We start from the raw sequence: 24,647 nt of genomic DNA, 5'->3' as shown, positions 1-24,647 counted from the left end.
GGTCTAATGGCCCTATCAGATATATAGATCACTATGATGCTTTTAGTTGTGATCGTTAGACTTATGGTCCATATTTGGGCCATTAATATTGATGAATTGCTTTGTAAAATGACTTGAAACTTTTTGGATTTGTTAATATAACAAGCAGCGGATTATAATCCTGCTTGTTACCTGAGCACCGACTACTTGCCAGCACTGGCCATGTCTTTAGAGACATCACCGCATCTTGTCTTCTTCGCTTTCATGCTTTTAAGCACTACTTGTATTATTACTGTATGACGTAAGAAAACCTATCAAATTAATATGGGATAATTTGAAGAATGTTTTTTAATCTGTTCTCAATGTGTTTGAATGGACAAATATGGTACAGTTGGTGGCCAAACCTCACCCATCCGCAGTGGCACGATTTGGCCAGTAGTTTGTGCAGTGTGAGTGGACGTGGTTTGTTTGTACTATGTGTTTCCAGCCTTTTACTGCAAATCTGATTTTTAATTTTTCACTATGCTTATACATAACCCACGTTTCCACCATTGCTCTTCACCCCCAGAAGGCCTGCAGTCACTACACTATCTGCCATAAGTAACTGGATGGCTGAGCAAGAATCAAAAGTAGTATTTATTTTTCCATATGTTAATACTTAGTGCGGCTCCTTTGGACCTAATGACATCGGATACTGTCCATGGCATACTTTCTATTAATATCTGATCCACTTCAGATGGTATTTCCCTCAAATCATCCTGCAAATGCCTGATGAGTTCTCTCAAAGAAGATGCATTAGCCCATCTCCATCGGATATTCTCCATGGCATACCTTTTACTAACGTCTGATACACTTCAGATGATATTTCTCTCCATTCATCCTGCAAACATCTGCCAAGTTCTCTGAAAGAAGATGCATTGTCCCTTCTACAATGGTGCAAGAAACATCGTTATTGGACAGTTGGGCAATGGAAGAATGATTTATGGACAGATGAATTACGCTACTTCGTCTCCACATCAGATGGATGTACCTGGGTGTGGAGGATACTGGGAAACACCTTCTGCCTGAGTGTGTTGTGCCAACAGTGGAGGCTCCGTTATGATTTGGGGATATGTTACCTGGCATGGTCTTGGTCCATTGGTTGTAGTGACAAGAACCATGAACATGGAGGTGTACCCTGACATTATAGACAATAATGTGCTGCTGACAATGTGACAATACTCTGGGAATGGTTGGCCATACTTCCAACAAGACAACGTGCCTTGTCACAAATCCAACACTAGTTTATGTTGGTTTGAGGATATGGATGTTCCACAATTAGATTGGCCCAATCTGAACCCTTCTGAACATCTTTGGGAAGAACTGGAATGTTAGGAAATATGAACAGCATCCATATTCTGTGAGAGAACTTGCCAGAAGTTTGCAGGATGAATGATGGAGGGAGATACCAGCTGAAGATAGTTGTTAATGATGTTGGCTGCATGTTTGGGGTCGTTGTTCTGCTGCAATATAAATTTTGAACCACTCAGATGCTTGGTACTGCATGAGGGATAAGTATCTGGCTGTATTTCTCATCATTGAGGCACCAATAAGGGATATTCCCATCTTTGTAATCCTAGTTCAATGTGTTAGAAATCACAAAAAAAAAGCACTCACCTATAAGATGTTTATTTCCAAAACTCATTGCCAGGGAAACAGAGCACCCCTTGCATGGAAAGAAACAGCAAAGGAGGCCAGTGCTTGTGCACTTCTTTCATCTAAATCGGTTGGTCGGGATCTCAGGAATGATTGAACTCTAGCTTTCAGGTTGACCACCTGCTACTGCTGTGCTCTGCTACTTCTTTCCATAGACGCGGTGGTTTATTTCCCTGGCAACGAGCAGTAAACAACCAGAGGGCAAAGGAATCAATAGCTGCACTATCTGGAGAACGGAGCATTTTAGAAATAGACATATTATGGGCGAGTGGACTATTTGTGATTTTGAACACATTGAAATAGGATTCCCAAGATGGGAATACACCTTTAAGCCTGACAAAATCCATAACTCAATTTTTTTGAAATGCAGCCTTAAACTTGCAAAGAGCCTCCACCATGCTTACTGCTGCCTGCAGACACTCATTATTGTACCGCTCTCCACCATGCTTCACTGCTGCCTGCAGACACTCAATATTGTACCGCTCTCCACCATGCTTACTGCTGCCTGCAGGCACTCATTGTACCGCTCTCCACCATGCTTACTGCTGCCTGCAGACACTCATTGTACCGCTCTCCACCATGCTTACTGCTGCCTGCAGGCACTCATTGTACAGCTCTCTACCATGCTTACTGCTACCTGCTGGCACTCATTATTGTACCACTCTCCACCATGCTTCACTGTTGCCTGCAGATACTCATTATTGTACCGCTCTCCACCATGCTTCACTGCTGCCTGCAGACACTCATTATTGTACCGCTCTCCACCATGCTCCACTGCTGCCTGCTGGCAAGCATTATTGTACCGCTCTCCACCATGCTTACTGCTGCCTTCAGACACTTAATATTGTACCGCTCTCCACAATGCTTACTGCTGCTGCAGGCACTCATTGTACCGCTCTCCACCATGCTTACTGCTGCCTGCAGACACTCATTGTACCGCTCTCCACCATGCTTGCTGCTGCCTGCAGACACTCATTGTACCGCTCTCCACCATGCTTACTGCTACCTGCTGGCACTCATTATTGTACCATTCTCCACCATGCTTACTGCTACCTGCTGGCACTCATTATTGTACCACTCTCCACCATGCTTCACTGTTGCCTGCAGATACTCATTATTGTACCGCTCTCCACCATGCTTCACTGCTGCCTGCAGACACTCATTATTGTACCACTCTCCATCATGCTTACTGCTGCCTGCTGACACTCATTATTGTACCGCTCTCCACCATGCTTCACTGCTGCCTGCTGGCACTCATTATTGTACCGCTCTCCACCATGCTTACTGCTGCCTTCAGACACTCAATATTGTACCGCTCTCCACCATGCTTTACTGCTGCCTGCAGACACTCATTATTGTACCGCTCTCCACCATGCTTACTGCTGCCTGCAGACACTCATTGTACCGCTTTCCACCATGCTTACTGCTGCCTGCAGACACTCATTGTACCGCTCTCCACCATGCTTCACTGCTGCCTGCAGACACTTATTATTGTACCGCTTTCCACCAGCTTACTGCTGCCTGCTGGCACTCATTATTGTACCACTCTCCACCATGCTTCACTGTTGCCTGCAGATACTCATTATTGTACCGCTCTCCACCATGCTTCACTGCTGCCTGCAGACACTCATTATTGTACCGCTCTCCACCATGCTCCACTGCTGCCTGCTGGCAAGCATTATTGTACCGCTCTCCACCATGCTTACTGCTGCCTTCAGACACTTAATATTGTACCGCTCTCCACAATGCTTACTGCTGCTGCAGGCACTCATTGTACCGCTCTCCACCATGCTTACTGCTGCCTGCAGACACTCATTGTACCGCTCTCCACCATGCTTGCTGCTGCCTGCAGACACTCATTGTACCGCTCTCCACCATGCTTACTGCTACCTGCTGGCACTCATTATTGTACCATTCTCCACCATGCTTACTGCTACCTGCTGGCACTCATTATTGTACCACTCTCCACCATGCTTCACTGTTGCCTGCAGATACTCATTATTGTACCGCTCTCCACCATGCTTCACTGCTGCCTGCAGACACTCATTATTGTACCACTCTCCACCATGCTTACTGCTGCCTGCTGACACTCATTATTGTACCGCTCTCCACCATGCTTCACTGCTGCCTGCTGGCACTCATTATTGTACCGCTCTCCACCATGCTTACTGCTGCCTTCAGACACTCAATATTGTACCGCTCTCCACCATGCTTTACTGCTGCCTGCAGACACTCATTATTGTACCGCTCTCCACCATGCTTACTGCTGCCTGCAGACACTCATTGTACCGCTTTCCACCATGCTTACTGCTGCCTGCAGGCACTCATTGTACCGCTCTCTAGCAAATAAACTGCCTTCTGTTAATGCCAGATATTTCACATTTTGACTCCTCAGTGCAGGGTACCTGCTGCCATTTTTCTGCACCCCACTTCCTATGTTTTCATGCATAGTTCAGTCATTTGGTCTTGTTGCTATGTTGCAGCTACTGCTTTTTTGTTGCAATTTGTCCATGAAGACCACTTCTGACTTTTCTGAATAGTAGATGTGTGTACCTGGACCCACTGGTTTCAGCCTGTTCTGAGCTGATGGCACTGCTGGACATCTTCCGAATTGGAAGGGAAGATAATTTAAGAGATATTAAACCAAAGTAAACATGATGTGTCTTTTATCTGCTGCTAAGTTTTGCTCGGCTGACCACTGTATCTAGTGTTCTTTGTGAGTCTTCAAAAGAACTTCAACAACACATCTTGAAACCCCAGACTGCTTTGAAATCTTTGCCTGGGAGAGACATTGATGATGCAGTATAATTACCTTGTATCTTGTTGCTGTGCTCAGTCTTGACATGGTGAATGACCTATGAAATAAAACTGTCTTCCACAACCTCACCTTTGTTGCAGAGTGACTGTTCTTCACTTCGTTTGAAGCCTCCCACACAGCTGTTTCAGTTAATGACTGTGCTTCACCCTACATATATATGTTGGCTATAATTGCTTACTCATACACCTGACTAAAATCCTACTTTGTGTAAGTATCTAGAAGAACTGATGTAGTTTTGAAGGCAAAGGGTGGTCACATATAACATTGATATTAGTTAGATTTGTCACTTTGCATTTTTTTAATTGACAAAAATAAACTATTAACGCTTTTTTTTTTTTTTTTTTTTTAAAGCGTTCTTATTTTCCAGCATGTTTTCCACACCTGCCTAAAAGTTTTGCACAGTACTGCAATGTATGTTATCAGTTATTGCCTGGCTCATTTGTTGTATAACTTATCCCTTTGTTTTAATTGTGTTGGTCCAGTAGAAGACAATATGAAATCTATGTGCGGTAGTAACTAACTACTCAAATAGCAAATGGGAATATTTCCCTGGATCATTCCCCCTAATAGAATTTAATAGCAAGTAAATAAGCTATTTCCTGTAATACAGGCATTCAAAGCACTTTTATATCCACTTAAGAATTGATCATCACCACCTCTATTAGCAGAGTCCTAACTGTATTATGTTTCATCCTGCTCGTCTGTGTAGAACCACGTCTTGTGCTTTCATGTCTGAGTAATGACTAGAATAGAGACCTCGAATATCTTGTCTAAAAATTGTTCAATTCAGCTAAATCTACTCTGTAACCGCTTAACATCTTCTCCTAGAAGTGGATGGACGAGGCTGTGCCTCTATCTGCAATATTTAATTGAGTTTCCTCCGATTTCTTGAAAGGGAACCTGTCAGCAGGATTTAGGCACCTAGACCGCCATACTTAATGTGGTTAGAACATATTCAAGTTTTTTTATACTTTACTCCCTTTCCATTAGCCAGAAATGCCAATGTAAACTTTTCCCATCATGAATGTTAAAAAGGTTGTACCAGGATCACAAGTTATTCCCTATCCACAGAATAGGGGATGACTTACTGATCGGTGGGGGTGTTACACTTTGTAGTCACGGTGAGGCCACTTCTCCCGCAGTGATGTCAGACTGAATGGCGCATTGGCCAGGCATGCACGGTCGGCGCTCCATTCATTTTAATGGAGTTGACGGAAATGCCCAAGCCTTTGCTGCTCGGCTATCTCTACAGTCCCTTTGAAGATGAATGAAGCATCAGCGCACTTGCACAACCAACGCTCCATTCAGTCTCCGCACTGCATGGGATGTGTGACACTGGGACCCCCATGTTAAGGATCAGTGGAGTCTCAGCAGTGAAACCCTTAACCGATCAGCAAGGATAGGAAATAACTTGTGATCTTGGTATAACCCCTTTAATGAGGGAGAGATAAGTCCAATGTGCCTCTCGTGGCCAAGATGAGTTCGGCAAAATCATGTTCCTCTTCTGTTACACTCTTCTGCACTTCGATTGACAGCCCTCACCAGGTTCAGTGTTCTCTGCAAATCCAGCACCTGCGCCTTGTCTGTGAGATGTGGCACAGGAGTATCTGGGGATCCCAGCTGACTTCATCAATCCCCTGGGAGTGCCCCGGGGAAGAGGAGGCATCAGTAGCTTGTGACAGTGCCTGAACTTTGTGACATTGTGTGGCACTGCCGACGCCTTCTTCTCTATCATCTATGAAGTCCGCCAGGATCCTCAGTTACTCCTGACCCTAAGCCACATGTCACAGACAAGGAATAGTCATAGGATTCGCAGTGAGAGCAGTCGAAAGCGGCACCAGACGAAATCAGCACCTGACGAAATCAGCAGTGAACAGTTTAAGGGCTGTATGAGAAGCTAGGAGAGCCTTCCGAGCAAGGTCATACTGGTTCCTTAGCATACGTGGTGCAAAAAGTTTATATTGGGATTTCTAGCCAACAAAAAGGTTGTAAAGCATAAAGGCCCATTTACATGTAACGAATATCAATCAAAATTAGTCCAAACGACCGAAAACGAGCAATAATCGTTACATGTAAGCGCGGGCATCGTGCAATTTTGGTTTGAACGATGATTTTAAGGTGAAGTTAAAATACATTGTTCAGTTACTGACAGGTAAAGCAAGCACATTTATCTGTCAGTAGACCACACGCGGTTATCTCCATGGGAAGTGGCAGATAAGATTGTAATCTGCGGCAGCTACAAGCAGAACAATGCAGTTGTGTGCAAAGCTTGGTGTGCAATTAGTTACACGCTGGGCTCTGCAAAAAGATCCTGGAAGTCCTTTTACATGCAAATGAAGATCATAAAGTGTTAATGGCCATTAACACTTTATGCACATACATCGCAAAATCTTTCAATCTTTCAGTCGTTTGAAAGATTATTTTTGCATGTAAATGGGCCTTAAAAATCTATGGCTGAAATGGCGGTTTAGGTGCTTAAAGGCCCATTTTGACACAAAGATTATCGCTCAAAAGCCGTTATTTGAGCGATAATCGTTGTGTGTAACTGTACTGACATCGTGCAGTTTTCGTTATCCCGTCGCGCATCGTCGTCTTTGAGCGTGCTGAAAGACGATGATGAGCCTTATCAGGGATTCACAGCGGGATACAGCTGAAACTATTGTTTCAGCTGTATCCCGCTCCCTGATGACAGGTGGGGTATGAAGAAGAGCGGTAAGAAGCGGTAAGAAGAGCGGTAAGAAGCGGTAAGAAGAGCGGTGTTCCCGCTTGTCTTCTGCATCCAGCTGTTCCCTGCTCCGAGCGCAAAAAACATCTGGATGCAGAAGACAAGCAGGGACACCCCACTTGTCTTCTGCATCCTCTGCACGGAGCGCCCGGCTGTTATACAGCATGCAGAAAACAGGTGGATGCAGAAGACAAGTGGGGACACCCTGCTTGTCTTCTGCATCCTCCGCTAGCAGAGCAAGGTGATCGCTCTTGAGCGATCATCTTGGGCTGCAAATGACACAACGATTATCGCTCAAAAGTAACTTGAGCGACTTTTTTTGAGCGATAATCGTTGTATCTAAATGGGCCTTAACTCCTGGTGACAGGTTCTCTTTGAAAGGAAACATGTCACCTTGAACATACAGTCTGATCTCCCAACAGCATGTTCTAGAGCAGGAGCAGCTGAGCAGATTGATATATAGTTTAATAGGGAAAGATTCAGTATAACTTGTGTTTTTCATTTATATCCCTGTTCATTCTGGGAAACCAATGGCAGCATGTTCTATCTTTCTGCATGCTCTCGCATCGCACCTTCCATTGCCTTCAATGGGGCTGATGCCAACATCGCACCATGTGCAAAGTGCATGCCATGCGAGGTCTCCCATTGAAAGCAATTGGGGAAACTCCGCGATCATCAGCCCATATCGCGCTTGCCTGTGTGAAGTCAGCCTTAGTCCATATTTACACAGGCGAGCGCGATATTGGTATGTAAAACTTGGGTTGCTATTGCGTTCAGAAACATGTGACTTTACCTGAGATTGCAATGCGTTTTGAGAGAATAACACATTGCATCGCTGCACGGGTGATTTTCGCACGCATCCAAATCGCCTGTTGTTTCAATTCGAAAAATTAAAAATTGCACCGTTCGTGCGCGCAATTTCTTTTGAACTCCCATACAAAATAATGGACAATATCGCCCAAAACATTGGATATACGGTGACCTTTCTTTCTTGGATTCTCGGTCCAAGAGAACAATCGGCCATGTATATAAACACATAATAATGGGTCGTTTTCTCGTGCGAGTTCATATCTCAATTTTATGGAACTTGCGAAAGAGAATCGCCCGTGTAAATACGGCCATACGGATGATCCGTTGTATTTGGTGTATGGCTTTGTGTGTGATGTTCTGCTTTCTGTGTAACTGTTGCATCTGATACATTGTGATAACATGTTGTGATAACATGTTGCATGTTGACGGATCTGCAATTATGTATGGAAGGAGAGAGGAGGAAAGATTGATAGGTATAAGGGGGGAGGGGAGAAGAATGATGAAGATGAAGGTGGAGGAGGAGGAGGGGAATATTCCTCACGTGTCTCCTCTATGGTAATACTGGATCTCCCCACACTGCAGCTCCAGCATCCATCCTCCAGCAGCACACAAAGGAGCCGGGCTCATGTCCTCTGCCAGCAGGGTGAAGCTGCCCCCTGTGCCCGGGGCTGACTGATTATGTATGAAGGATGCGTCTAGAGCCGCTCTGGGTTGTCGCTGCTGTGATCTGTGCCATGGCAGAGCTGGGTGAGTGTCACTCCGCAGAGGGGGACGAGATGCTTGTTGCTTGGATGCTTCTGCTCTCTGTCATCTGCACTTTACAGCCGGTGCCCTAATTACCCCCAATCACCCTAACCCAGTGGTGACCCTGTGCACAGGTGTAATGCTCCAACAGTAGAGACCATCAGCAGCATCACTTCCACCCCCCTTCATCCTCTCTACTACCTGCTGCTCATTCCATGAATCTATGAGTTTCTATGTATTTTCCTTCCAGCCCTGATCTGCATCATATCTTCACCCTGCACCCTGATTTATATCATGCCTATACCCCTGATTTGTGCCATGCCTACATCTTGCACCCCTGATTTGTATTATGCCTATGTCCTTTACCCCTGATATGTATTATGCCTGTGCCCCTGATTTGTATCATGCCTACACAATGTACCCCTGACTTGTATTATGCCTATCCCCCTGAATTGTATCATGCCTACATCCTGCACCCCTGATTTGTCTTCCCCCTTTTCCTTGCATCCATTATATATTTCTCCTCCATCCCTTCCTTTGCCTCATCTCCAGCCTACAAACTGTTTACTGACCCTTTACTTCCCAATATCTATAACTATTGCCCTCCTGCTGCCCAAAGCCCTTGATTATTGACCCTGCACATCCATAGAATGGTGATTACTGACTCTATACCTTTAAGTATTGCTCCCCTGCTGCCTGGAACCCCTGATTATTGACCCTGCACCTTCTATATATCTGTTATTTCTGCCCCACCTCCCCTGATTATTGATCCTGCACCTCCATATAGTGGTGATTACTGACCCCTTTTCTATAGTCACCCTATGTTAGTGTCGTTCTTTTTGCTATAACCCTTATTTTTTGCTTTCGTCACCCTATTTTGTTCCTCATTGCTCATCCATTCCATCATCATCACCCCTCCCTTTTCATCATACATTGCCATCTTCCCTGATGAGAGCAATTACATGATCTCTCTGCATTGGCATCATCGGTGGAGAGGTGCAAGCTGTCCTGGAGCAACCTGGGTTAATAGGAATGCTTGTAATGATCGGGAATGCTCCTGTATACCTCCATTTAGGATGAGATTTACATACACTCACAAGACAAATCTGTGCCCCATGTAACCCCAACTTTATAGGTCACCCACTTTTTTATCAATCACATATTTTCCAATAATCCCCAGAAAGGCCCATTACCCCCCACCCCCACCCCCCTTCTTCCTGCCATCATCAGGCTTTCTGTAGCATCAGCAGATATACTGCAATGCATCAGGTAGATGATAGATGCTTTGCTGGGAGGGTGGGCAGAGGTGGCTGCTTATTATTGTACCCCTCTTGCCGTTCTTCTCTTGGGACAGGTGATTAAAGGGACTAAATGGGATGTCCCAGAGGATGCAGTAACGGTGCGAGGACTGCTCAAGTGTTTTCAGTGCAGAGTCTCAGCCTCCAGCAAGGATATTACATTAACCGTTCTGTACTTCTAGCATACGCTTCTCCTTCACCGTCTAGTAAGGAATAAAGCTCCTATGTATGACAGTAAGAGAAACACATGTATTTGCTGAAGGAAATCATTTGCATTCTAATGGCTTCTGGGTTGTTTACAAGTCTGACCCCCAAAACATAGTCCATTACCAGATAAAAATAGTCCGGTAATCCCAGTGATTATACCCAGTGGTATATCCCAGTGATATACAGGGTGTAGTCAAAAAGACAGATCCAGCGCTATATCTCACTACTGGTGTCCTAAATTCAAATAACAATCACATACTTGAAGAGGAAGGCATGGGTGTGATACATGATGGTATGGTTTATGGGCCCCTGTGGGCACAGGAATATGAATTTCAATGTTGTGTTGCAGCCCCTGTAGGAAATACAGAGTAAAGCCCAATTGCAAAGTTGAAGAGTAGCATGTGATAAGCAGAAATGCTTTCCATGTCTCTCTAAGTCCAGTGGGACGCTGCTATGACTGAAGGAAAGTGTACTGGAAGTGGCCTTCTTCTGCTACAACACATAGAATCATAGAATGGTAGAGTTGGAAGGGACCTCCAGGGTCATCAGGTCCAACCCTCTACACACTGCAGGATCACTAAATCATCCCAGACAGATGTCTGTCCAGCCTTTGGCAAGCTGTTCCCCTCATTGATCACCCTCACTCTCTAATATCTAATCTGTGTCTCCTCTCTTTCAGTTTCATCCCGTTGCCTCTAGTCTTTCCTTGTGCAGATGAGAATAGGGCTGATCCCTCTGCACTGTGACAGCCCTTCAGATATTTGTTGACAGCTATTAAGTCTCCTCTCGGCCTTCTTTTTTGCAAGCTAAACATTCCCAGATGCTTTAACCGTTCCTCATAGGACATGATTTGCAGACCGCTCACCATCTTGGTAGCTCTTTTCTGAACTTGTTCCAGTTTGTTGATGCCTTTTTAAAATCGGGGTGCCCAAAACTGGACACAGTATTCCAGATGAGGTCTGACTAAGGAAGAGTAGAGGGGATGAATTACTTCACATGATCCAGACTCTATGCTTCTCTTAATACATCTCAGAATTGTGTGTTAACTTCTTGCTGCAGCATCACGCTGTTGACTCATGTTCAGTCTGTGATCTATTAATATACCCAAGTCTTTTTCACATGTGCTGCTGCTTAGCCCAATTCCTCCCATATTGAATGTACTGTTTTTCATTTTTTTTTTCCCAGATGTAGGACTTTGTATTTCTTCCCGTTAAATACCATTCTGTTAGTTGCCACCCACTGTTCAGGCTTGTCTAAAAATTTTTGAATCCATTTTCTCTCTTCTCTAATGTAAGCCAACCCTCTTAGCTTTCGGTTTTTTGCAAATTTGCTTGGATCTTCCACACTGCAGTCCTGGGCTGATGCTATCATTGCAGGACCATGTTAGTGAATCGCAAAGTGCCAATTCAGTGTAGAAGTAATGGAAATTACTAGTAACAACCCAATCAGAAGACAATGCAAATTTCAGCATGAATATTTGGGTTGGAATTTGCACAATCACTTAGTTTCTGGAATCAATACAGGTCCAACCATCTGAATCTCCTGCAGATGGTAGGTGATTTCCTGGATCTTCTGCCCCAATTGTCGCAAAAGGAGGCCATTTCCAGTACACTTTTCTTACTTCTGTCATAGTACAGGACTTTGAGAAGCAGAAATCTGCTTTCCACATCTCTCTCACTCTACTCTTCAATACAAAATTGAAATCCATGTTCCGAGGGCTCCATGGACCTGTGTGCCATAATGCCATGTAGCGCATCCATGCCTTCTTATTCAAGTATGCTATTGTTATTTCAATATAAGACACCAGTAATGAGATATAGCACTGGATCAGCCTTTTTGACTACACCCTGTATATATACTTGCTATGGTGGATGCAGACCGCAGTCACATCTAGTTTATGGAATAAGAAGTGGCTGAAAAATAAGAACATTCTGAGGGGAGCATAAATTGTAATGTGTGGGACTCACAAGTGGCTGACCAAAGCCTTCAGGCTGGTTCTTACCCTCCCTGTGATGTCATCTATTGCGCGTGAGACAACTTGTGAATTAAGGGATATGCCATGTCTGATAGGTGCAGGACCAGCATCTATTTCGACAACGGAGGTCCCTGGACACCATCATACCTAGCGAGGCAGACACTGTGCAACATGTCTGGGATGCAGTTGAGTTGAGATGTGGCCAGGATTGCAGAAACAGTCGAGCTTGCTGTGCTGCACTGTTTGAAGTGGAACCTGCGTCTATCAGACATTTTTGCTTACAATGGGTATACCTCTTTAATGTACCTGGTCGTGTTTCCATTCATCTTCTTAGATCTGAATGCTTACAAGAGAAAGACAGGAAATATTCGTTAAAGCAGTCCTCTGGGCCTGGACAAACACAGATGACCATACCGCTTCTCTGGCAACCTGATGCACATTATGTATTAGTACATCATTAGTCTAAGGCACTATATACTGCTTTGATTAACCAGTGCTGTCCATGTGAGGAGCACCAGCCAGTCAGTGTAGCATGTAGTGTCTTAGGGTGGATTCAGACGACTGTATATCGGCTCGGTTTTCACGCCGAGCCGATATACGGTGTCCTTGTCTGCAGGGCAGGAGGATGGAAGAGCCAGGAGCAGGAACTGAGGGGCGAGACGGTGGCAGAGCTAAGTCCCGGCGCTTAGCTACGCCCCTGTCCCGACCCTCCCATTGCAAATAGTGGCGAGGGGCGGGGAAGGGGCGGGAGCTCAGTTCCTGCTCCTGGCTATTCCATCCCCCCCCCCCGCAGACAAGGACACCATATATCGGCTTGGCGTGAAAATCGAGCCGATATACGGTCGTCTGAATCCACCCTTAGACTAATGATGTATACTAATACACAGTGTGCATCAGGTAGTCAGAGAAGCTGTGAGGCCATGTTTATTTATTTAGGCCCGGAGGGTCCCTTTAAAAAGATATTGAAGAATGTGTCTCAATGCAATTCTCTATTTAATCTACAAAGACACATGGGAAAACTGATCTCACTGTAGATAGTCATAGTAGGGGTGCGGCCATCTTTGTTTATCCAGGATTGGAGGGTCACTTTAATCAGAGGAAAAAGGGTTGTGACTATCTATTGAGGGCCAGAAATCCCGTACACAAGCATTAGTGAAGCAACAACTCCAAAATCCTACAGATATAGCCTTAGGTCGAATGCACACAGATGGGTCGGATTCCGCATGTGAGATCCCGCAGCAGAATCTGACCCGGTACCCGGCCAGAGACCCCTGCTTACCTGTCCGAATTTGTGCTGTGGATGTGCCGGGCACAAGCATAGTACAGATTGTGCCGCGCCATCGATAGGTGATGACGCAGACTCTGCGACATGTCCACAGTGTCAGCTGCGGACGGACTGCGGATCGGACGGCTTCCATTGAATTCAATGGAAGCCGTCTGAGCAGAATCTTAATTGATTTCCGCTCGTTAACATGGAAAAGCGATTTTAAAAAAATTGCATTTCTATGGGCAGTATTTACTGTGGAATCCGGAGGCGGACGCTCACTACGGATTCCGCAATGCAAATACGCCCGTGTGCATTAGGCCTTAGTTGTCTGAAATGGATGGATGGTTGGATAGACAGAACCTTTAAAGGGATTGTCCAGTTATACACTTATGGCCTATCCTTAGGATACTTAGGGGAAGGGACCCCTGCCAATCAGCCATGTGCCTGGTCAGTGCGTTCATGCAGGAAGCGGACAGCTCCATTCCCACTTCATGGAATGAGACTTTACATGTGTGATTGTAACGTTGTTATAAGTCTGGCTGCACATAGGCACCAGAATCGTGCAGAGATTTGCGCATTGCGAGACGTACAAATCTGAACCCTATTCTTCAGAATGGGGTCATACACATGAGCGATGTTTTTTTCTGCATGGCACCGTGATGCTATACGGGATACAAAACACAGCACGTTTTATCTTTTGCGCGCTCTCCACCGCCCCACCCAGTGTCAGCATCGCCGGCCCCATTGAAAGCAATGGGAAAAACTCCGCAATCCTTTGCTGCAGCTGTGGCATCCAAGCCAGGGGATCACCGCATCAATCCCCAAAGTGATGCGAGGCTGTTTTGCCATGAAAACGCCTCACATCCATGAGGATTTCACATAGATGGCGAGCGCGATATGGGGGCGGGAATCACGGCCCAATTGACTTGATGCAATAGTTCGATTGCTAAGATAGTACACTGCATTACTTATGTGGTGCATTCTACTAAGCCTATGCTAGCAGGCTGCTCGACTCTGCGGGATCTGACTTACATGGCATACACGGAGGCCTCTGTCAGGCTTCCGGCTGCCATGGGAACTCATTGGTACCTTGCAATCACACTGCAGGGTGCTGATGGGTGACAAAAAGAGCCCTTTTCCCCCATGTCATTTGCTTAAATGCTGCGGTTGCTATTGATTATGGCATGTAAGGGGTTATACTGCCAGGATCTGAGGTTTTTCCTCTACTGGTGGTTAGAGCAGGAGCCTGGCTGTCAGTCCGCCAAGCCACTACCTTAAAAAGATGTATGTGCAGGTTAAAAGCCCATTAGGGAGGTCAGTAAAAAGGCATATTGGCTGTCACTAAGGGGTTAAAGAGACACCTCCACAAGTGTGACACGGTTGCTAGTGGTCAGTTAGTCCGGCTCCTGGGAGGTTAGCTGGCCTCCTGCCACACTTGACTGGTGTAGCGGCAGCAGACTCAGCAAACCAGGAATCCTTGATAATTGCACACGACCAGCATTACAGAAGGACACTGATGCCTTGTGAACACCACTGTTGTCATCCATACTGGACCGTCCTGCCCAGAGGCGTAACTTGAAGCTCCTGGGCCCCGATGCAAAACCTGTAACGGGGCCCCCCAACTATAATGCTTTATTCATACTACTAGGCTCCCAATATGGAGAAAATGGGCCTTATGGGCCCCCTAAGGGTCCTGGGCCCGGGTGCAACCGCATCCCCAGCACCCCCTTTAGTTACGCCCCTGGTACTGCCAAGATGCACCCTTTTTCCAATACCCATTTTTAGTTGAAATATCACCCTGAGTGGACCTGAGTATATCAGTGTGTGCGCTTGGGAAATGAAGGCTGCACAAAAACCAATTGCAACAGGCGAAATACGCAGGCAAATGTAATTTTCAGGTCGCTTAAATACGCAGTGTATTTACGTGAACGCAAAACACTTAGGCTGGATCCGCAGGGAAATTCCGCAAGATTTCCACAGCTGAAGTCCTGTGGGTTTTGAAAGCCGCTTATTCCGCTGTAGCCATCTCTCCCTGTAGAGAGAAGAGAGCCCACAGCGAAAACGGCGATACAATTGACATACCGCGGCTTTGAATTCCAAGCGGCATGTCAATTTCAGCGCAGCTTGGCCGCAACGGACTGTCCGGAATCTCGGCCACTTTGCTGCTTAGGCTCGGGTTTAAGATTGCAGGCGGAATTTCCGTGCAGTAAGTCCGCACAGACATTCCGCGGCAATTCCGCCCCGTGTGAACGCAGACTAATACACAGTGCAAACGTAGAACAGACCGTCTTGGGCCGTCTTCACACTTGGTGTAATTGCTTTGGGCTTTCTGTAGGGGAAAACCCGCAGCAGTTACGCTGTAGATCCTCAGTGGCCAAATTTGCACCATTTTGGGGTTGATTTGGCTGCGCTTTTAATTGCAGATCTGCTGTGAAATTTAACCCTTATATTTCTAGGGTTGCATTCTGCAGCATAATTAGACCCGCTGCGGATGCATGATGTGAAAGAGATTAAAATCCCCACCACATGATTCCGCAGCATTTCTGCCATGTGTGAAGATGCCTTAAACTGCACCAGATTTATCCCATCTTTAGACGATCTAGTCTAACTTTATTCCAACCATCAGTTTGCTTAGTTTTGTGCAAAATTTTGGTACATTTTTGGCCCATGAGGTCAAATTTAAGCCCCAATCTTTTCCACGAAACTGCACCCCTTTTGGACTTGTCTAAAACTCCTCGTCCAAAGCATTTTTTACAGTTTTCTTGGCACGTTTTCAATAGCAAATCTGCCCGCGTATGTGAGGAGCTCTTCTGATCCTCTTGGTATCACCACTCATAACCATGTATTATGTTCTCTACTGCAGGGGTTCCTCTAGAAGATTCTACATCCCCCCCTGATACTGGTCAGTCTGACGTTGTCACCCAATGGCATCGGACCCTGGACCTCCCTCAGATCACGCACCCAAGCCGGCTAATAGGACGGACATCAGGAGCAGAAACCCGCAGATTCCAGCTGGACACCCGGGTCAGAAATGAAGGCAACCCAAATCTAGTAAGTGTTCATGTATTAACTCTTCTCCTTTCAGTTGGGGTCCAATCATGTTCTTCGGTATATACAGAGAGAACACAGACTGCTAATACCACCGTGTAAATGTGCACGGACTAAATTATGTATTTATGGCACATTTGTAAATTTGAAAAAATAATTTGCTTCCTTTGCCTAGATACAGCGCCCCCCCCCCCTTCTGTGGGCCTTGTTTGGTATTGCAGTTGGCAGTTGGCGCCAAATTCACATAAGCCTATAAAAACTTGTCCGTCTTATGTCTGCAAAACCCCCCTTTTTTTTTTTTCCATCCATGTGCAGCTAGATAGTAGAATGCCTCATGCTGGACGATAAATGGAGGGGACTTGTTATTTGTATAGCGCCAACTTATTCTACAGCACCTTCAGGTAATTTGTTTATTACGCATGGCCAAGAGAGTAGTTATTGCTAGAAGAACAAAAAAAAAAAAAGATAGGGTCCATGCACATGCTAAAATTGAATGTATAAATCCTGTATGGTGGCGCCCGTGGCCCTTTAGGGTCTGTAAGTCTTCTTAAGCCCAACTCTTGGAGCTTACCTCCATAATAGGTCTGTATTGAATTCTTGAGGCGTATGGAGGACGAGAAGGATTTGTACAAGATGGGCCATGGGGCAGCTTTCTTAACAGTGTGGCACCAGCCTACTTTTTCATGGCCCACCCTGTACAACTCTTTTTGGACCGTTTCCCAAATTGTGGAGGGCAAAAACGATATCAAAAAGCAAATTGGAGGCCAAGTACTGAAGCCTCATCCATTTACAGTTGTGTTAGAGCTCGTGTAGAGAACACAAAAGAGGCCGTTAGGTGGTTGCTCACCTGTCATATCCCCGTCCTACTGTCTGTGATGTCACTCTAGACTGGGAGGGTCTTGACTTACGGGCGTAACAACTTTTTGTTTTGCGGATACAGTTCGTATCTTACTGCTTGTTCATCATTCTGGGGTTCATGCCAGCACATAGATGTACGAGGAAGAATGTGTGAGAACAGCCACATGTCCTGTGTCATCCACAAAGCCTCATTAAAAGTTTGGCCTCGTTTCACATTCGCAGTGGAAGAAGCCTTATGTTGAATAAAACAGGGCAGCACAACAACAGGGTGTATGTACTGTATATAAAACTTTATTCTAACAGGGACCTGTGATTAAAGCGACCCTCTAGCTTCCAGGGAGTATATTACCTGCAGTGGTTCTTCTCTGCTGTCCCTCTGATCGGACGGATTTTGGCTGTCCAAGATGGCCACTACCTGTGCACTGCTCTCTGATTGGTTCTGAGATCAGCACTGACCATTCTGGCCAAATCAGAGAGCAGATGTAGTGCATTAGTAGTCCAACACTACCCATGCCTGTGTGGTTAGGTAGTCTGAAGATTGGGTCGGCCATCTTGGATATCTGAAAACAGGACTCAGAACCAGTGGATCAGAGGGACATCAGAGAAGAACAAGTGCAGGTAATATACCTCCTTCTCATCTGGTCCCAGGACTGAATTTTAATCTCAAACTCGAGGGTTATTTTAAGGGAGTTGTGCCAGAATTTGAAGTTATTCCTTACCTACAGGATAGGGAATAACTTACAGATCGGTGAGGGTCTCACTGCTGAGACCCCCACTGATCTCAAAGATGAGATTCCTGTGTCCCACTCTCACGTCGCTACGTGGGTCGCTTTTTCCTCTGTAGTGACAGAGTGCTGGTGTGCTTGCATTCAGTCTTTTCCTCACTGCAAGGGATTACACAGGACTTTTTTTTTCTTGAGATCGGCAGGGTCTCTGCAATGAGACCCCCATTGAAAAGCAAGTTATCTCTTATCTCATGGATAGGGAATAACTTGAAATTTTGGTACAACCCCTTTAAGGAGTAATTTAAAAAAATACAGTTTTTTTTGCATTCCTCTGCAACCCCCCAAAATATTTATTTACCTGGAAGCGGTTGTTCTAGAGCAGTGTTCCCCAACTCCAGTCCTCAGGGACCGCCAACAGGTCATGTTTTCAGGATTTCCTCAGTGTTGCACAGGTGATGTAATTATTGTAGATGCCTCACACATTGTCACAGGTGTTCTTACTATAGGATATCCTGAAAACATGACCTGTTGGTGGTCCCTGAGGACTGGAGTTTGGGAACCCTGTTCAAGAGATCTTCTTCAGAAGTCTACACACCCATCCAACGGTCCTGAGCGGTGTAGTAATAAGCCATTCGCAATCATTATATGTATAGAAGCCTTCATAGTGTTGACTAGAGGGTCCATTTATTCTTCTGAAGGGTCATGCTGAGACTTTAGCTTCCTCCTCCTTTCTTTAAGCCTTCTTCAGCTGGTCATACACATAATCGGACAAATCCACCATTTTTGGCAGGATCGGTGGATCATCTAACATGCATTGGGACCTGCCACCAGAGGTGTGTGACAGCAGCTTACCCCCCTCCCTCTTCCTGAAAACACGAGCATGCTAGGCTGAAACAAGCATGCATGTGCACGAGGGTTGGGAGAGATGCATGTTGGCCGAACAGCATCTAATGTGTATGGTCAACCTTCGTCAACCAGTGGAGACAAAAGGGGTCATATAAGCCTTCCTTATGGCCTTACATGATTAGAAATAGTCAGGGCCCTTTATGCGAAAGTGGCTACACACCTTGTTTCTGGCTATATATATAATGAAAGTCTCTAGACCATTGTACTGTATAGGTGTATATTGCTTTACATCACCCAGTGACTCCCCTTTGGAAAAAAAAAAATGTAGACCATACAGTATGTGTTCTCTTTTTTTTACCATGTTCCCCTGCTGGCTGTTATTTCTGAAACCCCCATACAAGTGCTAGCTTGGCTCAGGTAGAAGGGAATAAGCTGCTGTAAGATTCCTCTATCCTCCAGACACTTTTTTGGTGGTGGCTTATCTCCCTTGAAAAGAAAAGATTGGGCATGTTGTAATCCAGTATGCCTGATCCTTCTACTGCCGGACATCTCTCATTGGGGAAGAATTGGGACATCCCTATGCACATTAGATGGATGGTTTCTAATGTGTATGGCCAGGTTAAGAGGAAAGATGGGAGCTTACTTTGTTTAGTTCCTTTTTGGCAGTTGTTTTATGGCATTTGAGCACTTTATATACAAACATTTTAGGCAGGTGTGGAAAAAATGCTGCAGAGTAAGGGCGTGCTTACACTACCGTAATTTCATCAGTGAATGGAATCAATGAAAGTACATTGATTTTCATTGACCCACTCACACTAGCGTTTTTTTATTGCATATAATACGTGCAAAAAAAAGAATGCAGCATGTTCTATTTTACCTCCCTATTGTTCTCTATGGGCCTATAATAAGCGCTGTACATACATAATTACATTTTCTGTAGATGGCAGCTTGCTCAAATCTTTCTGTCTCTCCATGGAAGACAGACTGGATGATAATGAAATGAGGGCTCTGTGGGGGCCATATCATCACTTCCAGGACTCCTTGTTCTTCCTTACACTAAAGATAGTTGTTAATGACAATGGATGTATATTTGAGGTTGTTGTTTTGCTGCAGAATAAATTTGGAGTCAATCAGACGCCTCCCTGTATTTCATGATGGTTAAGTATCTGCCTGTATTTCTCAGTATAGAGGACACCATTAATCCTCACCAAATTCCAAACTCCATTTGCTGAAATGCAGCGTCAAACTTGTAAAGAGCCTTCACCATGCTTTACTGCTGCCTGCAGACACTCATTATAGTATTTCTCTCCATCATGCTTCACTGCTGCCTGCAGACACTTATTATTGCACCGCTCTCCACCATGCTCCACTGCTGTCTGCAGACACTCATTATTGTACTGCTCTCCACCATGCTTCACTGCTGCCTGCAGACACTCATTATTGTACCCCTCATCCATGCTTCATTGCTGCCCGCAGACACTCATTATTGTACCCCTCTCCCCCATGCTTCATTGCTGCCCGCAGACACTCATTATTGTACCACTCTCCAGCCCTTCTGGAAACTAATTGCCTTCTGTTATAGTCAAATATTTCAAATTATGACTACTCAGTCCGGCACACCTGCTGCCATTTTTCTGCACCCCAATTCCTATGTTTTTGTTCATAGTTGGGTCACTTGGCCTTCTTTCTACGCCGAAGGTATGGCTTTTTGGCTGCAATTCTTTCAAGAAAACCGCTTCTGACCAGAGTTCTGCAAATAGTAGATGGGTGTACCCGGGTCACTGCTTGTTTTGAGCTGATGGCACTGCTGGGCCTCTTCCAATTTCAAAGGGAAATAAGCATGATGTGTCTATCATCTGCTGCACTATGTTCCTTGGTCGACCGCTGCATTTACAGTTCTCAGTGTTGCCTATTTCTTTGAGCTTCTTCAAAACAGCTTGAACAACACATCTTGAAACCCCAGTCTGCTTTGAAATCTTATATGGAAAAAGAAAAAGAAAAGGCTCCGGGTCTCTATTGTTCTTTGTACCGATGTCTGTGCATTACACTTCAGCGTCACTATTGGTTGATTTCTTGGGGCGTAACTAAAGGCTCAGGGGCCTGGGTGCAAAAGTTCAGCTTGGCCCCCCTCCTCCATCTGTACCCGTATCTAAACCGTGCTGCATACAGTTGCAAAACGAATACATGATCTAGCCCCATCCTCCTGTATATAGTGATATGGGGCATGCTGGTCTAACCTGGATATGTCCAGTATTATTGTATCTTGATGCCACCAGCAAGTGCTGGTGGAGTCAAGATTGACAGGGGGTGACGCCCCCTGAAGGTGATAGGCTGGAGAGGTGGCTGGGCTGCAGGTCCTAGCAGCCCACTAACATTAGCCTACAGCTCCATTGATTACTATTGGAGAGAGCGACCCTGTCAAAACCCTAGCTTCCAGTGGGTACAAGATACAATAATACCCATGCTCTTCCCCTGATCACATGACAATGACGTCATCAAAGGTCCTTGATAGCCAATGAGGGCGTCACATGCTCAGCCCCTTATCACATGACAGTGACATCATCAAAGGTTTTGCATCCTTGTGCAGATTACGGGCGGACTACAACCCCTCTGCGGCTTCATTTGCTACAGAATAATAACGAACACCTAGCCGGACAGCAGCCATGTGCATACAGGACCTGTGTTGATGTCACCATCAGGTGATCAGGGGCGGTGCATGTAACTCCCTCACTGGTGATGAAGGACCTTTGATGATGTCACCATCATGTGATCAGGGGTAGAGCATGAAAGTTACTCACAAGCCCACTCACTCACGCACAGACAGACAGGTCGTCGTTAGTAGTTTGATATGTACAGCTGGTATAAGTTATACCAGCTATATATACATGATTACTTGGATGTACCACATGTCCGTGGAGTCCACTCTCATTTTCACTTTCACTGCACCGCCGACCAGACCAATCATTCAGCCAGCAGTGCAGTGACTGACTGCACTTGTGACCAATCACAACTGCAGTTTCTCAGTAGGATTGAGGGCCACATGCCAGGGAGTCTGTAGCTTGTTACTGGTTGCCGGCTCCTGGGATAGCAGTCACTTCACTCCCTGGGTGCCTCCCACAACTGGCTTGCGGGCCGCGACAGTAAAATGGCATATTGCGGGGGCTCGCGGGACCCCGTTCGCCAAGGGACCCATTCACAACTGCGACCCTTAGCAGTACGCCAGTGTTGATTACTCTGACTCTCCCACAGCGTATTTGTGGTGGGGATGATACTGATCCCGCCTTTTACTGATATATAGGTCTGTTACAGCTGGGCGTTGCATCTATAGCTCCATGTATCCCTGAGGACACCAGTTGTCTGGTGAAACAACATGTCTGGGGTGCTCTAGTGCTATGTTTTAGCTTCAGATTTAGGCTGCTTTCACACTGGCGACAAAATCTCGCAATTTTCTCGCGATACGACGGTGCTACAAATCGCTTGTATGTAAAGCCCATTCTTTCCAATGGGTTCATTTACATTAGCGATGTTTTGTAGATTGCTACTGTAGTGGCCCAGCGGGTCCTACAGAACACTCACACCAACACTTGTCCCGTCTCACCTGTGTATGTGCCGTCCATGGACATAGAAGATGCCGCCTGTAGGAGAGACCCTGTTTCTCCCCTTCTCTCCACTAAGCTTAGAGCTTAGCCTGATGTCAGCTGCAGTCCCATTGGCTGATAGTCAGATTCAATTTGACTGGTGCAAAGTGGTCCAAGAGTGGGAAAGCCACAACATAAGTCCCTGTGCAAGAGTGGTAGGAGTCCAGAAAGTGCTGGAAAGAAAGAGAGGAGATAAAAGGGAGTGACAGTGAGCAGTTAGGCAGACTCAGCCAGGTGTGAGAGAGGAGAGGTTGCAGTCTGTCATGTCGGAGTGTTGGAGGTACGCATGCAGAAGCAAGTCAGCAATGCAGCATGTTCCTTCCAAGGTTGAGCGTGGCGTGAACCCGCTCCCTTGGCATCCCACAGCAGAGGGAAGGAGAACCTTTCTGAGGTCAGCCTCCTACTAACAGTGAGTCATAGCTACCCAGTGAACTCAAAGGCAGGATTAGCCTTACAGCCACTTTGCCCTCTGCTTCATCTACACTTCACTAAACTCGAATCGATCCTTCAGCTAGATCAACCAGTGGGGCATTTGTCTGTCAAGTCAATTCAGTAAAGGAGAGGAGAGAGCGTTGAAGTCAGGTCCTAATCAAGTTAAAGGTTACTGTATTTCTCATTGTGTTCTATTGCCCGCCTACTACTGCATCTGCGTGTACCTGTTCACAGTACTTTTGTGGAACATTGTGAATTCAATTATACTGCAAAATACCAAAGTCAGTAAATCTGCCTACTCCCAGATTACTAATATACTACTAGACTCAACTCATTTATTTCATCGTCATTTCACCCCCGAGGGTCCAGTTGGAGTATTGGCGTCACCGTGACAAAACAGGCCTTCCTTGCACCCGTACTAAGCTACGTTCCTTGAGTCGCTGCTTGGCCATTGCACTACATTGTGAAGAAAATAAATCGCGGCATGTGCTATACAGCTGCGATTTGCTATGTTTTGTAGCCCATATTTTCCTATGGAGCTTTCCTTTGTGTTGCATCGCACAAAAACGCGTTATGCAATTTTTACACTAGGAAGTCCTACTGTTCAAGAACCAGAGCCAGCGCTTCCTGGAGGCGGGGTTTTTGAACCTCCAAACCAGGAAGCGATGGCTGAAAACTACAGACAATGTCCTGGGGCTTCAGAAGGAGAGCGGTTGAGTGGACAACACCCGTTAGGTTATATATTGTGTTTTGTTTTGTTTTTTTAATGTAGATAGGGTTTATTTTTTGGGGTAGGGCTTATATTTCAAGCCCCCATCCGCCCCTCTCCGAAAATCCCGGCAAAAGAGCGCTACAAGGTCGCGTGACTTTGTAGTGACACAAAATTGCGATATCGCCGTGAGAAAACGCAACAATATCGCACAGAATGCAGCTGCAATTTTCTTGCGGCGATATCGCTGTCGCCTGTGTGAAAGAGGCCTAATGCTGTAGGCATTTATCTTCTCACTACTCATTCTGGCGCTTTCAGTATATTAGTGCCACTGATACCAGTCAGTGACTACTGTTATATATGCACTAGACCATATGGTTATATTGGTTTCAGTGTGCATGAGCCATTGTGCTGGAGTCGGTGAAGTGAGTGCAGCTCTACCATTTCTAATTAAGTATATATACACTTAATGTATTTAGTGAGTTAGGTAGTCTATATGTTCAGACTCAGGCATATCTGCTTTGTATATATATTTTTGAGGTGAAATTTTATATGCGATTAATAAAAGTGGTTTTTTTTGTTTTTTTTAAGGAGATCCCCCTCAGGGTTGTTGCTTTTGGCAAATATATTGGTTTTGGTACTGATTACTTTGAAATCTTTGGGAGAGGCCTTGCTGATGTAGTATATCTACCTTGTGTCTTGTTGCTGTGCTCAGTCTTGCCAAGGTGTATGACCTGTGATATGAAACTGTCTTCCACAACTTCACTTTCGTTTGGCTGTTCCTCACCCATTTTTTAGCCTCCCACACAGCTGTTTCTGTTTCAGGTAATGACTGTCTTTTAGCCTACACATAAAAATGATGATCATTATCAC

General features: G+C 45.5%; 1 protein-coding gene across 2 annotated transcripts in view; it reads left to right on the top strand.

Moving 5' to 3' along the window:
* The first annotated feature begins 8,604 nt into the window (after nt 1–8,604).
* The window catches only part of ADAM11 (ADAM metallopeptidase domain 11), a 72,534-nt gene continuing 56,491 nt past the window's right edge, over nt 8,605–24,647 (top strand). For both annotated transcript variants that reach the window (XM_066587897.1, XM_066587895.1), the window contains exons 1-2: nt 8,605–8,774; nt 16,382–16,569. In XM_066587897.1, the coding sequence (XP_066443994.1) occupies nt 8,717–8,774; nt 16,382–16,569 (246 nt within the window). In that variant the 5' untranslated portion in view covers nt 8,605–8,716. The remainder of the gene's footprint in view (nt 8,775–16,381; nt 16,570–24,647) is intronic.

Source organism: Eleutherodactylus coqui, chromosome 13 (assembly GCF_035609145.1).
Source record: "Eleutherodactylus coqui strain aEleCoq1 chromosome 13, aEleCoq1.hap1, whole genome shotgun sequence".
Classification (NCBI taxonomy): Eukaryota; Metazoa; Chordata; class Amphibia; order Anura; family Eleutherodactylidae; genus Eleutherodactylus; species Eleutherodactylus coqui.
The sequence above is the reverse complement of the archived record's forward strand: the minus strand, read 5'-3'. Positions and strand labels throughout refer to the sequence as shown.